The 15,831-nt window shown below is 46.5% G+C and overlaps 1 protein-coding gene across 4 annotated transcripts in view; it reads left to right on the top strand.

The window, feature by feature from the left end:
* Positions 1–15,831, top strand: part of LOC103620093 (hepatocyte nuclear factor 4-beta) — a 52,271-nt gene that overhangs the window by 27,677 nt on the left and 8,763 nt on the right. For 3 of the 4 annotated variants that reach the window (XM_017741020.1, XM_017741023.1, XM_008638683.2), the window contains 3 exons: positions 5,540–5,714; positions 7,606–7,700; positions 15,089–15,195. In XM_017741020.1, coding sequence (XP_017596509.1) covers positions 5,540–5,714; positions 7,606–7,700; positions 15,089–15,195 — 377 coding nt within the window. The remainder of the gene's footprint in view (positions 1–5,539; positions 5,715–7,605; positions 7,701–15,088; positions 15,196–15,831) is intronic. The other variant, XM_017741022.1, reaches the window with a different exon arrangement.

The following is a 15,831-nucleotide window of genomic DNA, read 5'->3' as shown; positions in this document are numbered from 1 at the left end:
TTAAGTTGGTCCCAAGGACCTGGATTGAGAAGCAATATCCAAATGATTACTTGCCTCATAGTTTTTTTCTGGCTACCAAAATGGTCCAACAGTTTTTAGGGCACAAAAGGACTTGGCTGGGAGATGGAAGTGTTTATACGCCGAGACTTCCGCTTCCTTCACAGGAATAAGGCGCTTTGTGTAATACTTAATTTTTTTGCAGTCAAAAATACTCTGACATAAAGTGAACTGTATTCTGTGAAATCAACTGCTTACTGTGTTAAACTAAAGGGCATTGTGGTCATTTTGCATGAACTCAATCGTGTAACTGAATGAGATTCCAACGTTAGCGATCCCTTTGGAGAGTTTTGGCAGCCTTTTCTTTTAATTTGTTAAGGAGCTTAGTGAAATTAAGATGGGATTTTCACATTTGCTCGTTAACTGGCTCACCAAAAGAAATCAGAGTTTCAGTAGGGCTATCACCTACAGTATAAAATGATTAGAGTTATTATTGTGGGGCATGGAGGGAGGTCAGGAGGCAAGTTAAAAGGCCTAAAGAAACTTGAATTTAAAGTTGACTTCAGTAAAGCTCTGGCTGTCCCCAAATCAAGGATTTTCAATGTATATAGGTTTTGCCATCTCCAGATAGACTGGATCTTACTCCTTACTCTTGCAGAAAGGTTTCCATCTCCCATCCTACTCCAGAAATAGTATTTAACACAGAGGTTTTACTTTGTCACTTCCCATTGAACAACAAGATATTTTTCACTTTTTGAAGCGGCACAAATTTCCTCAAAATTTGATATAATTTTGCAAATGAACCAGCAACGCCTGTTTGGGCTCTCTGTTGATTCATGCAGTGGAACTGACAGGTTGAGCTTTTTTCTGAACTTTATCGAGCTCGGTATTGTGTTATTTGTTTAGCTGTTAATGACTAACCAGCTCTCTCGGGAAGTAGCTGCTTTGAAATTAGCTTGTTTGTCTTGGGTAAGTGTCCTTTTCTACAGTTTGTAAAAATAACTTCAAAAAAGGCCTGAAATGGTCATGCCTGGAAATCTATTGCTGTCCAGCTGAGTTCAGCCCCCTGAGATAACTCAAAATCACAATTTCCTCGTAGCTTCAGAGATATTTTGAAATTTGTTAGAATCAAGAAACAATCTCATTTTAGGTATTTTTCACAATTATACTGGACTTCTTTAAGATTGTTTATATCTCTCCTAAGACTCATCTGTATTTTCCCTACTAAATGATGGCAGCTTTGCCCTCTATAAACACGAACAGGAAGAGATGCAATATTTATTTTAAAGGACTCAGCTCAGTTTCTTACCTTTTGAACAATTCCAAAAGTGAAAATTGGAATATTGTCAAATAAGGTCATGCTTTCTTGAAACCAACTCTTTCCTTCTTCAGAACATTATTTCACCAAAATTTTGGGTGGATTAATATTCTGGAGCACTTCTTGTGCTTAGATGTTTCTTCTTCAGGAAGCTGCTATCACTCTGAGATTTGCCCAGATACGTATTTTGGATTTTCCACCTTCAAATAGCTCATAATTTGCCAAATATTTCAAAATTAATTCAAAACAAAGACTAGAACACTTTATGGGAGTGATATAAAAAATATTTTGGTTTAAACAGATGGCAAAAGGAAAGGAGTAAAATCACTTCTAATTCTGTCTCTCCCTTGAGAAATATGTGTTGTAACAGCAGAAATTTTCCCATTCTGTACAAATTTGTTTCCTTTGCCTTGGCTGGCACTACAAACCTTGTTCTCAGGTTCTTTTGTGTGGTTAATGTTCTTGTCAGAGCTCTCATTGTGGTTAAGATATGAAGCATTATTGCAGGGCAGCCCCAACTCTTCTGTCGAGAGTCGGGGAGCGCTTTCTCCCGGGGTGGTGCTTGTTGTCCTGCCTCAGCACACACACACCTCACTGATCCTTGGGATTTTGGCACAAGGTTGGTGAAATTATTCCCAGCCCTGCTGCAGTCTGACCCAATTCAGACCATGCAAAAGCCACCAGAGATGTTTTGGCAGTGATTTACCATCCCTCCAGCTGCAGGAGTGCCTGGAACAGCTCTGGCCTTTCCGGTTGGCCCTTTCATCATCGTTCCTGTAGGATTTGGGATCACTAAGTCACAGCTTTGTTTTATATCTCAAAAACCCTTCTATTTGCTGAAAGCTGATGTAGAAAGAGGGCAACCTGCACGTGGCCAGGGTTTAAACCCCCTCCTGCCCTACATTTGTGTGTACAGGTTTCGCAATGCTGGCTTTGGCACCGAGTTTGACTCTGTGTGTGTACAACCCATACTTGTGATGTCTTCACATTCTAGCCCAGCATGTGTAACTTGGGGATTTGTTAACTGCAAATTCTGTGCACCAAAACTGGGATTTCTGAGTAGGTAAAAGCCACTCTGGAAAGTATTGCAAGACAATTCTCTTTTACAATGGGAGATGGAAGTGTGTGCATCTAGAAGAGCTGTAGTCCATAATGGAACTGAAAGGAAAAGCACTGCAGGGGTCAGGTATCATGAGAACATCCTCAGTGTCATTTCTTATCACTGTAAAACTGGCATTAACACTTCAGCCCTGGTTAGGCAATGATTTATATCCAGAGGCAGTAGGTAATAAAAATTTGTGTGCATTTCAGTTGTGAGCTTGGCTACCCCCAAAGCTGAGGAAGCCACTAGGATGATCTTCTCAGCCTTAGACAGCTCCCAATCTGCATACTGACTATATATAACTCACAAAAAATGGTCAACACTTCAGATATTTCTGCCAGTGAACCTTGGGGACAGCCCCAGTGAGGAGTCTGGCCACAAGCAGAGCCTCAGCTCAGAGCCCCACAAAGTCAAGATGAGTTGTGGTCTCTTCCTGGAGAACAAAATCAAGTGCATCTCTCCAGTGGAAATTTCTGAGGCACCATGGCGTAGCTTAGGAACTGTTCAGGTTATTGCCTTGTGTCAGGCAGGGATGGAGCACACGGAGCAGATTGCACAGGCAGTGAGGGGACTGTGCTGCCAGGGGTGCTGGCTTTCCTCTGCCTTTCCTTGCAGAGATCAGTCCAGGAAAAACCCAAACACTGGCTGGGTTTGAAAGAATCTTCTGGTGCCTGCGAGATCCACTGTGTTTTGCTCTTCTCTGAGCTAATTCTCATTTGGGACCCATCATTAGCTGGTGACAGGATTTTGTAATTAAAATTTATCATCCTAATTAATGTGCATTCTGGCTTAGGGCTTTCCTTTTATTTATTTAATTTTTTTTAAATTTTCTGGTCACATTCAGCCAATTCAGCTGAAAAGGACACGTGGATCCTTCCCAGGGATTGAGCTTTTAGCTGTGGAACTGCCCTAACACAGAGCCACCCGACTCACTGGTGGTTTGTTTGTGCTTCCATGGATACAAGTGAGGGCAAAATTTGGTTTGCTAATTTCCACAGGCCCTCTCACACACAGTGCTGATGGTTCCTCCTTCAGTAATCCCTGGTGTAAGGCCGGATTATTAATTCCTTCCTTATATCAGCAAGCAGATTCTCATGGCCGACTCACATAAAGGAAAAAACAAAGCTTTTCTGCTGAGTAAATACTTTGCAGCATCAGGAATGTTTTGTGGTCTGGACCTAGCTGAAGGATGAGGGGTTCATTGGAGACCTAAACTTGACTTGATTCCTCTAAACTCTAGAGAAAGCATGAGTGGAGTGAAGAGGAAATTGGCTGCCTTATCTTTTTTTTGGTTGTGCAAAATTTTTAAACGGAATCCTACACACTCGGTGCATTTGTTTATGGTTATATGCTCCTTCAAAAAATGGATGGAACAACAGATGCCCAAATGTTCTGCAGTTATCCTCAAAGGAATATTCTGTACAGCTCATTTAATATTGAGTTATTAAGGAAAATAAAATCAAGAGTCATTGCAAAGAAAACCCCTAAAAATCAACCGAAATTACTCTTAAACACGTCTGACACAGACAACGTCCCCAGAGGACCCAAGTGTCACTTCCTGACAAATGTCAGCGCTGGGAGCATCTTACGCAGATTTTGGGAAGAGGCAAATCTCAATTCCAAATCTCAAATGTCATTATGACCTAAGAATGATTTTGGTGCTGTCATTCTTGCTTGTCATGTTGCTCCCATCCTGCTATAACCCACTTATTTACTCATCCATACACCAGAAGGTGGATATGAACCAAAAGGGTTATTTTAGGGGGTGACGGGAAGTCTGAACTTTGCATTACTGAAGTCTTAGCTAAAAATATCTTAGCCTTAGCTAAGAAACTTCCCAGTTTTTGAAAAACTAAAGCTTTGTTAGCTTTGTTATTTTTGGGGGGGTTGATTACAATTTTCCTTGCACAGCAAATATTTTCACTATAAATTTTTGAAGTGTGTTCACACACAAAAACAACCTTCCCTCGCTCTCTCTGCATATGTACCCAGATTAACCAGAGCTATTTTTATGCATTATGGATTAGAAAACTCTCTCTAGGCAGATCAGATGGCAGTTCCTCCCCTTTGAGTAGTTTTCTCTAAGAAACTGTTAAGCTGAGCTTTCCCTGTCTCTGCTGCGAGGACGTCTCATCGCAGAGACGTGTCAGGATGTGCCTTGTCCCAGAGACTTTTCTGAGATCACTGGAGCACGAGATGGGCTCCTCTGGAGCACAGAACATGCTCCCAGAGGTGTGATAAATTCATAAAACTGTCCTGTAGTGAGTGCCCAGGTCAGGCTCTACAAACAGATGGAGAGATACAAGCACTGTCAGCTGCCTCTTCGCAAGGATCTCCTGTTTCTTCCTTCCCCAACTGTGCCTCAAATTAGGAGGATTAAGAGGGCAGCGATTCTGGTGGTTAGGGCCGAGGGAGAGGTTCCAAGGGGAGTTTTCAGCAGTGTGTACACACAGGGCAGGCAGGGGCAGAGCTATTCCTGCCCCAAATGAGTGGGTGCAAATGGAGGACATGAGAGAGGGCATTCATATGACCTAATTTTGGGTCCCTAATTTAGAAATCTGATCTTCCTGCACACCTCTGTTGCTTTCTCGTGGAGAGCAATGAGTCTCTTCAGAGGGAGTTTCAGAGCAGGGACCAGACTTAGGACTAAAGGGATCCCTGTGGGAGCTGCTGTCTCTGCTTTCCAGCTGCAGAGGAGCTCTCAAGAACAGTCTTTTTTCTTCAGCACCTCTGTCATGGGCATGAAGTAATTCATCCTTCTGCCTCTGCTGTTTCTTCTCTGCATTCTATTTATTCAAGTCCATGAGGTTTTTTTGTATTTTCTGCTGTGGACACCAGCTTTGAACCACGTTCTCCAGGTATCTCATTCAGGAGGTGGCTCCCTATCCCTCAAAAACATAAAACTCACATCCAGGTGAGGTTTCTTTATATGTGTCCACAAAAGTATTGATAATTGATAAATTCTCAGGAGTCGTTTGGGTTATGCAGCTTGAACTCTTATCACTGAAGTGAAGAGAAACACCAATACCAGAAGCAAAGGAGCTGAGCTTGGGAAGAGCACAAACCATAAATGCTGAGGTTTCCATTAAAAGGGGTGTCTAATTGTCCCCATTTTCTGCCAGCAGAGGCCATCGCGGCTGAGTCAGCAAACACCAGCCTGCTCCCCAATGGTGTCAGCTCCCTGTGCTCCATCTGTGGGGACCGGGCCACCGGCAAACACTACGGGGCCTCCAGCTGCGACGGCTGCAAAGGCTTCTTCAGGAGGAGTGTCCGCAAGAACCACGTCTACTCCTGCAGGTACCGGGACTTCGGCAATCGAGAAATGCAATTTATGGATGTGAGAAATTATTTGGGGTGGGGATCAGGGGCTCTTTTCTCAAATGTCAAGTTGTCACACCATGAAGGCCAACAGTAGGACTGCAGTTTGGTTTGCAAGGAGTAAATTCTGTCCTATCTCTAAAATCAGTCCTGTCTCATCTTGGACCCTGAGACCCGCATTGAGTGAACTCACCACCACTGCTTTCCCCATGGTGTAAATTGAAGGAAACTTGTAGACTTGAGAATCACAGAAAGACAGAACTAGGTTGGAAAAGACCTTTGAGATCCTTGAGTCCAACCTAAAACCTGAGGTTTGACTGATGTGTAAAATACATAAATACAGACCCTGAGTGTGGAGTGACACCATGACCTCGTCACAGCCCAGCAAGGGATAGCCAAGGTGGCAAAGGACCAAAGCTCCAGAGATTTAATCGGTCTTGCTTTTCCTGGTAAAAAGCAACAGGCATCCAAGAATCTGTCACCTCCAAAGCCCTCTCACAGCTTCTCTGTTCTTGTTTTTGAAATACAAAAAATGATGTACACTGACTTAGCAGTGATGATTTTATGAACGTTCTGAGAAATAAGTGTGGACTAGAGAGGATTCACATCCACTTTGGCACACAGGTGTACATTTGAGAGAGGCTTTTTGCCAGGAGGAGGCTATAAATTACAAAGCTGCTATCTTGCTTGGCCTTAGAAAAATGATGTTTATTTTAGCACAGGAGAGAGTGGAAAGAAATCCCAAACCTGAATACACTTGATCCCTTCATCTCTAGCTAAAACCTGGAAGTTTTCTTTCTGTTCCAAAGCTTTTTCTCCTCTGAGGGCATTTCCAAATTTTTGCAATGCAAGTCACCCTACTCGTTCAAAATGTTCCTGGTGCCCTTATCGCTCCAGGACACACCAGCCACCAAAGACACCTGAGGTGACAGCAGTGTCCACCCACACGGTGCCCATCCCATGAACTGTGGGATTCCTGCAGGAGGAGATGACAGCTAGTACTGGTTTCTTTGAAATTTCAGCTGTTGGTCTCCTGGGAGCAGAGTTGTTGCCTCTCCCCAGGAATCTGTGAATCTCTGTGATAGTTGGCAGCTCAGGGAAGATGTGCAGCATCTAAGCCAAGCTTGTGTGCAAGCCCTTATTTAGTGAGCTCAGCCCAGCTTAGGGCTCTGCTTATCACAGACGTGAATTCCTCTGAAAGTCTTTGGGCCTTTGTACCTTTGGCTTTTTACCAGGCTGGGAAAGTGCCTCAGCTTTTACAGCCTCTTGGTCCTGGAGCAACCCACGTCATCTCCTCTCTGCATGGAAGATTCCCCTCCCATTGTTTCACCCACCATGGGGAGAGCTGCCAAGCCTGCGTGGGCCGCCCCTGGAACAGCACAAGGGTTCCTAAATCCCCATTGAAATGAGGAGGAATTAGGAGACCACAGGCCTCAGAACAAGGCTGCAGACCCAAAGGAATTGTGGCCTTTAATGCAGCTTATCCTACACAAATCATAGAATACTTGACAAGTGAAATCAGACAAAAACCCCAACACCCAAAAACTGTCTGGAAGTGGGAGATGGAGCTCCTACTGAGCCCAGCTTGAGTCACAGTCATGTTTTCACAGCCAAAATCATCCCAGTCCCTGCAGGGTGGGTGGTCTGAAGCTGCTGTGCTCCCATCTGGCAGGAGTGGCGGTGGGGAAGAGGAGGAGCTGGGCCAGACCAATGTGGATTCAATCCATTTCTCGCAAACCTTTGGCTCTTCTCTAGGATTGTGCAGTGTGGAGCTCAGGGAGGTCTGGGGCTGTATTTGGGGCTGCTCAGGGTGAGAGGGGTGCAGATACCAGGCTGGTTGCTCCATGTTGTATTTCCCATCTCCTCCCAGGTTCAACCGACAGTGTGTGATAGACAAAGACAAGAGGAACCAGTGCAGGTACTGCAGGCTGAAGAAGTGCTTCAGAGCTGGCATGAAGAAAGAAGGTGGGTGCAAAGAGGCATTTCAAATGTGCCAGCTGCTGTCTCGGGCCCTGTTCCCATTGCAGAGCATGGCAGGGAGCAGCAGCAGCACTGGCTGGAGAGAGGATGATTGTGTGTCACAATGAGAGATCTTTTGTTGCAGCCAAAAGCCCCATTTGCCATTTTATCTCCATTTCAATGAGAGCCTGGTGACATTATTCACCCATCCTGTGAGGCTGGTCTTTTTGGGATATTTTAATCCTGGGAAAGGAATGGGCTTCCTCAGGGTTTATCTGTTTTCTAAGTGTTTTGCAATAGCAATTTCTGCTCTCCATACCCATTGGTGTGACTCCTAATTCCACCTGTGCCAGTCTCAGTGAGGATCTGCCACCTTCAAAATCATAAATGCCATCAGTTTGCTGCTTCAGATGGTGTGGTTGGCTTGGCTGATGCTCACATAGCTGCGTGCAAGGGCAAGGTACAGCCTGAGTACAGTGCCTTAAGCAGCAAGAGCCCGTCCTCTGTGGCACAGGGCACACAGGCAGAGCTCCTGGAGCAAGGTGACCCATGTGTCCCCCACAGGTGACACAGGAACCCCAAGAGGGGACATGAGTCAGAGCCAAACCCTTTGGTTGTGCTGCTGGTTATAGTGTGACCATGGAGCCACCAGCAGCACCGGCATGGAAGGGCCAATCCCACAGTGGCCAGCACCTTTTGTTGCACGTTCCATTGGCTCTACTGAGAAGGAGGTGGAGAGTTGTAGGCTTGGGTGCCAGTGACCATCAGGATGTGCCCTTTCTAAAGGAAATACTGCTATAGTGCCTAATGCTCAGCAGCAGAAACCCCATTTCTGTTAACCTGTGCCTACATCCAGCTTGCCAGGGGAAGTCTGGGATCTAGCACAGCACTTCTGGTCTCTGCTCATCCAGTTCTGCCTACTAGGAGAGTGTGGATGATCCTGTTTTACTGTGATTGTCCTTGTCCACTGAGTGCTTGACAAACTAGGGGCCCAACCAACCTGAGGTGTAGGTTTTCAGGTGATGGTTTCAAGACTCTTCACCTTTCATTTGTGCTGTTTCCAAACCCACTGAAAGATTAGGGAGGTAGAAAGGAGCTTGAAAGTTTCTTTCCATGTCACCAACTTCACCCAAGAGGTGAAATTGCTGTCCCATTGAAATCAAGGGGAAATTTGCCATTGATTTCCGGTAATTCTTAAGATTTTACTGGTGATGAAATGATCTTTCTGACGTTCTGACCATATGTTTCCCTGGAAAAGAAGGGTGTCTTGAAAATTGGCATAAGTCGTGGATGAAGCAAAAATGCTGGCTGGTTTAATTTAGGAGAAATGGAGTAAATAGAGCAGATGGAAAAATAAATAGAGCTCAGGCTAATAAAGACGAAACTGAAGCTGATCTGGTTAGTTCTAGATGGGATAAAGCCAAGTACCAATGCAGCAAACTTCACTGCTTGGAAAGGCTGAAATCTGGTTATCAGATCTATTCTTTGAGCTGAAGCATGATTTTTATTGTTTTTTATGGTAAGAGTTATAAAACCTTGGCTCATGCCTCCATCACTGAGTGCAGCTTGATGGAAGATGACTCATTTCAAGTTCCACATTGTCACATTCCTTCAAACTTTTTTATGAGTGCAGTCAGGTTGTGTGCTCAGAAAATGCTCCTGTGTTTGGCAAGGAAGATTTTAAAGCACCTTGAGCAACTGCTGCACAGAAATTAGCTTAGCTGACCAGAGCTCTATCCCAAGCACATACGCAGGACTGGGAAAAAAGTGCTCTTGCACAATTGTGTGCACAAAAAGAACACAGCTATTTGCTTTTGGATGGTTCTAGATTAATATTAAACAGTATTGCAAAGATTTAGGGAAAAGGAGAAGCCATGTCTTGGATAGAGCACTATTGGAGTGCACAAATATTTGTACTAAATCTTTTGGAGCGTGCAGCAGTTCATGCTGGGAGGTGGCAGCATCCACACTCGCCGTGCTCTGTGTCCCAGCACTGGCACAACCCTCTGTCCCTGGCACATTCCTTTTGGGCCAGCCCTTATAACAGCAATCAGAGTTTCCAGGGTGTGGCAATAGCATTGTTTATCCACAGCAGAGGGGAAGAAGCTGGAAACGATCCTTTTCCCAGGCTGGCTGTGACAATACACCTGGGGTGGGGTCAGCAGAGCTGCATCACCCTCGAACGCGCCCCACTGACCCACTGCTCAGTGTCTGTGTGCACAGCCTTGGAGAACTTGCTATTCCCTGGCAAAACGAACAGATAAATGGGAATTTTTGATCCAGAGGGATTTCCCCCCCCCCCAATCTTCCTGTGTTGTAAGACGTGACATGCTTGGATCTTTTTTTTCTCTCCTTTTTTTTTTCCCCTTTTGACAATTTCAGTGGATAAGGAATTACAAGGAACTGTGTAGAAGGGAAATTTCTCCCTAAAGAAAAAGCCATGTGATACAAATACCTGAGTAGCCTTAAACTGTGCCAGCAGGGTTTAGGTTGGATATTAGGAAAAGGTTCTTCCCCCAGAGAGGGGTGGAGCGCTGGCCAGGCTCCCCAGGGAATGGCTGAAAAATTACCAGTAGGATCTTTAGATTGCCTTGTTTGTACAGACTGAATTCGATCCTACTTTCTGAAAGGACCAACACTGCCCCACACGAGCCCCACACCTTCAGGCTTGTGCTCTGAGATGGATCCGGGTTCCATTGGCACTAACGAGAGCAGGGAAGGGATAAAACTTGAGTGTTGTGGAAAGTCCAGTTCCCAGATTTCCTAGAAAATAGCTTGTTCAGAATCACTCCTCTCCCAATTGCATTTTTGGTATCAGTAATTCACTCTGATGAAGACCATTAAAGTTAGCACAAGGGGAGAGGGAAAGGAAACCCCTCTTATGTCCCAAAAACACCTCTATGATCAGGATTTAAGATTTTTACAGGAGATTCACTCCTTTATTCTTGTTTTGTGGTTAAGGCTGGGACTGTGCCAGAGGTTGGTCTGGATGTTTTGGGGATTTTCTGGCTGTTCCCCCTGGTTTTCTCTGTTGGCTCAGAAGGTTCGATTTCTATTGTCTTGCACAATGCTACCAGGCAGGTTTTTGGTCACTGCAGCATCAGTGGCTCAGAACACCAGGTACTTAAACACCCAAAGAGAACAGCAGGATTCTATTTTTAGCATCTCCCTGAGATCATGTTTAACCTTGAATAAATCAGCAGGGTGTGATTTCTCAAGTGAGCCTGGTCATCTCCTCACACGGAGCTGAGTGCCTGAAAACCTGGAAGCCTTCTGAAATGCCAGCACTGCACTGTCAGGGTTCAGTTTGCTGGTGGGAAAAGAAAAGACAGTTAATATTTAACCTCTCATCCCCTTCAAAGTAATTTATGAATGTACATGAACTTCTTTAGTTTTATGCAGAAGTAAAAAGAATGGTTGTATCACTCACTGCTGCAACACAGTGGGAGGGTTTGAGGCTTTATTTATTATTGTGAAATTGGACAGGTTTATAGGACAGTTTTATTAGTGCTCCACAGGGCCTCTATCTTGTTTCATACCTTTTGTTTGCACATCTCTTTTGCCAGCTTTCAGAAGGCTGGGACTGCAGTTTATTGCAAAGGATGGAAAAGATAAAGGATCTTCTCTACCTTCAGTAGTCATAAATCATCCCACAAGCCCATGAAAGGATTAAATGTACGTGTACCATCAGGATTTATTTGTGAATAAAACACACCACACCTACAAAATCTGAGGTAGCTCAGGGAAAAAAGATTATTTGTGGCTATGAATTGATCAGGCAGCAGGAGGAGTAAATCTGTCAGTGGAGACAGAAACACTGTGAGCACCAGTGAGTGCACCACGCAGGGACCTCCCTCCTCCTGCTCTCCCTATGCCATTTATCACCACATTTCCAACTCCACCAGCATTAACTGACACTGGTTTTAGTGGAGTAAGGATGGAAACAGTAATTCTCGTGTAGGCAGGGGTTGAACCTCCGCAGTTGCCATGGAAAGTTACTGGGTTGCTGTTCTCCCAGCCAGTGCCTGTGCCTCATTTATTGGACTCTCTGGAGGTTCCTCATCCCAGGCTTTGGCTCTGAGTGGCAAGGACAAATAGTTTGGGAAGCAGGGGCTTGTTGCAATCCCACAAACACGGCGCTGTTTGCCCGGAGCTCGAGGCAGAGGGTCCAGCCTTGCTCTGAGTGACAAAACCCTTCCGAGGCTCCCCTGCGTCACATGGAGAATATGTTTGTTTTCCCGTCCTCTTCCCACAGCCAGGACATGCCGTAGCCAGGGACAATTCCCTGGAGGGAGACACAGCCATCATCCTGCCCTCTCTCCCCTTTCCCTGTGGGAAAGCCCAGCTTGGGGCCACACTGTCCCTGGCCAGAACCATCCTGGGGACTCACAACCGCTGACGTCCCTTCTTGCGGGGCTGTGGTGGCTCTTTGTGGTGTTTACTGGCTTTGGGAATGTGCAGAGGACAGGATTAGAGTGGGAAAAAAACAGGGAGCAAAGCTTTTGCCAGGCGCTTCTGGAAATTGCAGCCCCTGGGAGACAGAGGGATCCAGCATTGGCTTTTTAGTCCTTCCTGCAGGTTGTTGCGTTTTACTGACTGCAAAGCCAAGATCACACCTGAGCCCAGCACCCCCAGGGCCAGCACGTCCCTCGAGCACTCCCACTGCCTCACCAGGAGTGAGCTGTCCCTTCCCTTTTACAAACACAATAAATATAGCAATATAATCAGTGCACAGTAAGAGATTAATTTTTGTGGCGGGTGAAACATTAACTCCCCTTTGTATCTAATTCCATCACATCTTGGGTACTTTCAGCGATAACACCCGAATCACCTTGAGAAAGTCGGTCTGTACCATCCACTTACACTGGAAGATTGAGCTTATCAGAGCATGAGGGAAGCACTGAAATATGTGCCATAAAAAGACTCAGGGGGAAAAACAGGCTGAGGCTTCTTAAAGGAGTCTGTTGTGGTGACCAGGTCTGCCTGGGACTGTGGGATTTACGTAAAATCAGATGTGTAACTCGGCTGGAAAGGCAAAACTTGTACCTTTTCTTGTAAGGAGGCAGAGAGCCCTACCCTGAGAGCATGTGGGGGAGCATCTGATATAAATCCAGGTGTAGAAACTTGGATGGGGACTCTCCAGAATAGCCAGTGATGGCACAGATTGGGTCAGGCTTGTTTCTCCTGAGTGCTGGATGCTGCCACTCACCTTTCTGGTGGACCAATAAAACCCCTGAAGGGTCAAGATTATGGTTCCTATAACCACCTTCACCTCCAGGCTTCGGGGAGGCGTCCCTGGCTGACCCCCCCTGCCTCCTGCATAGGGCAACTTATGCTGCTATCTAAGGAAGGTTAGCAGAGCCTCCCAAAAGCTGTGGTTGGTTTTTCTCTAAATTGATGACAAATTGCCTCTCTGTGGTGTCCATAGCCTGAAAATGCTCCAGGAGTGTGTGTGTGGCACTTTGCACAAATGAATGCACCCACCCAGCCCCTTGCAGGCAAGACTGGCTCGGAGGTACAAAGTGAGATCTCCACAAGCTGATCCTGACTGACAGCAAGGCTGAGCCCCAGCTCTTGGAAAATAAACACTGCACTCCAGTCAATAAGGGGAGACATTGATTTTTGTCACTGGTGCTTGTTTTCTGCCCTTTCACTTTGTTGGCCCCTCATCAGAGGCCGGTTAGGAAAACAGAGCAGTGGTTGGACATGAGCTGGCAAAAAAAAAATCCACCTTCCCTCAAATTGTGCAAAGCAGTGCCCATGTGTTTCCTCTGTATGGATTCCCAGGAATGAGCCCTGTGCAAAGAGCGATGCTCTGAAACAAGACCCAGCAGCGAGGCAAAGGCTCAAGGGAATGATGGCAAAATGACTCTGCTGATCTGCAAAAAAAAAAAAAAGATCATTGCTGGAAAAATCTTCTCCAGTGGCCACTTTTGAGATAAACCCACACTGTTCTACACCCGAGGGGTTAAAGCACAGAGTGAGCTCTGGCAGCTCTGTTTGAGTCGCTCCCCCCCGAAATAAAGTGAAAGGAAGTCTGGGATTGCTGGATGAAGGAGGAGGGATGTGCTGCACTGTCACCACATGCTAAATCTTCCTGCTCCCTCTGCTTTAAGGACCTGACAAGTGCCTTTCTGAGCTGTTTGTAGCCAAGACCCGTGAGCTGCCAGGGAAGCACTGAGTCAGTGTTCAGGCTCCTTCCCCCAGCCCCGAGCTGCTGGACAGAGGCAAGAGGGCTTGGGGGAGACACCAACACTGAAATCAGGTTGGGTTAATTCTAAATTCTCCTTCTTTCTCTGCTGCTGTCTCACTCGATGGCTGCAGTGGGGGTGAGTCAGCTCTTGGAGACCGTGTTGCAAAAATGAGCTGCTGAAGTGCAATCCAGCTCTTCTGTTCCCTGGTCAGGGCTGATGGAGCATGAGGCTGGATGTGGCTTGTGCTTCGGGGAAAAGGATTATTTAAAGGGTGGAATGGGCCTCAAAAATCAGTGGGTTTTTTGCAATTCACCATGGCATGTCCATACCTTTCTGTCAGTAAAGAGCCTGGGCTGATCTTCGCTCTGCTGTGGTCCCTACAAGGTGTGGTGTGTGTCCAAGGTCTGTGGTGTTGCTGTTGTGACCAGTTCAGGACACTGAGCTGGTTTCCAGCAGGCATTTGCACCAGCAGGGCTGGTGACAAACCATGGCTGCATCTTGTCCTCAGCTATCACTGCTGTTGGGGTTCCAGGGTCACTGAAATCAGATGGGCAACACTGAGGGAAAGGTTTTAAAGGGGGAATCAGTGGATTTAATCTTCCTTTTCTTGAGCTTCCTTAATGGAGTGGCTCTTTCTGTGTCCCATGAGTGGTGACATCCCCTGGGATCCCACCTGCAATGCCTCAGGGACAGGGGACACTCCAAGGCTGCTCCAAGGTGGGGTTAGGGGATGATTTTCCAGCACTGCCATGAGATGAGGTGCAGCTCCAGGAGCATTCTGCTGTACCAGGAGCCCAGCAGGGGAGCCCTCAGCGCAGCCATGGCAGAAAGGGTACCAAAGGCCAGGGCTCCAGCAGTGTGGGTGCATTGCCAAGGGGAAAGGGGTGACGCCAAATCCCTAAATTACCCCTGAGCTGCATCAAATCCAGTGGGACCAGCTAATATCCCATGGGTGCTGCTCTGACCCCCAAATGGCCTCATCTCCCTCTTATTCTTGGTCTTCTCCCTCTGAGGTGATGTCTTTCCTTCCCCCAGAGCCTGTTGATTCCAACATCCAACAGGAGTGGACGGTCTTGCAGGAGCAAAGCCTCGTCCACTCCTGTTTAGGGACCGCAGGGAGCAGCAGCCATTGGCTGGGGGAGGAATTCTCACTGACACAAGCACCTCTCTCTCTCTCTCTCTCTCTCTCTCTCGTTTCAGCCGTGCAGAACGAGCGGGACAGGATCAGCATCCGCAGGAGCAGCTACGAGGACAACGGCTCTCTCTCCATCAATGTCCTCACTCAGGCTGAGGCCATGGCACAGCAGGTAGGACACGTGGGGACAGCCCTCCAAACGGGTCCGTGGCCCTCAGCAATCCCAGCCCTCTAAACCAACCAGGGCTGGATGTTTTCTCTGCCCTTGGATGGCTCCTGCACAAACCCACAGGGAAGAAAATGCAAAATATCTGAAAGCAGACAGGAGAAATCCATTATCAAGGCAATGGAGCAGATGCAGCCTTTGGTGTGAGATACAAAGCTGAAATTCCAAGGGCTGAGGGATGTTGCAGAGCCCAGGTCCCCTCTTCCCCCAGCTTAAATTGTTGCTGCATTCCTAGAATCTCACTGCATTCACACGGAATTTCACCCTTCCTTGCTGCACTCTCTGTCCTGCTCCGAACACATTGTTCCAGTCATGGTTGATTGTATCTGTCCTCGTAACTTCTTTATCAGGATAACAATTTTAGGGCAGAAAAATACTCTGAATAATTCCCTGGGCTTCAGCTGACGCTGATTGCTTTTTCATTTCATGCTCCACCATAAATTTCACCCTGAGCGTCCTTTAAATTCTTATGCAAATACCCTTTCTCCACTGAAACGCACGGCCCAGATGTTGCGCATTACATGCAGCAGTGAGCCCACTTCCTTTTCAAAAATTACGGCTTTTTAACCCTCTCCCTGCCAC

The sequence above is a fragment of the Corvus brachyrhynchos genome, unplaced genomic scaffold (assembly GCF_000691975.1).
Source record: "Corvus brachyrhynchos isolate BGI_N302 unplaced genomic scaffold, ASM69197v1 scaffold26, whole genome shotgun sequence".
NCBI classification, from domain to species: Eukaryota; Metazoa; Chordata; class Aves; order Passeriformes; family Corvidae; genus Corvus; species Corvus brachyrhynchos.
This window is presented reverse-complemented; position numbering and strand designations above follow the sequence as displayed.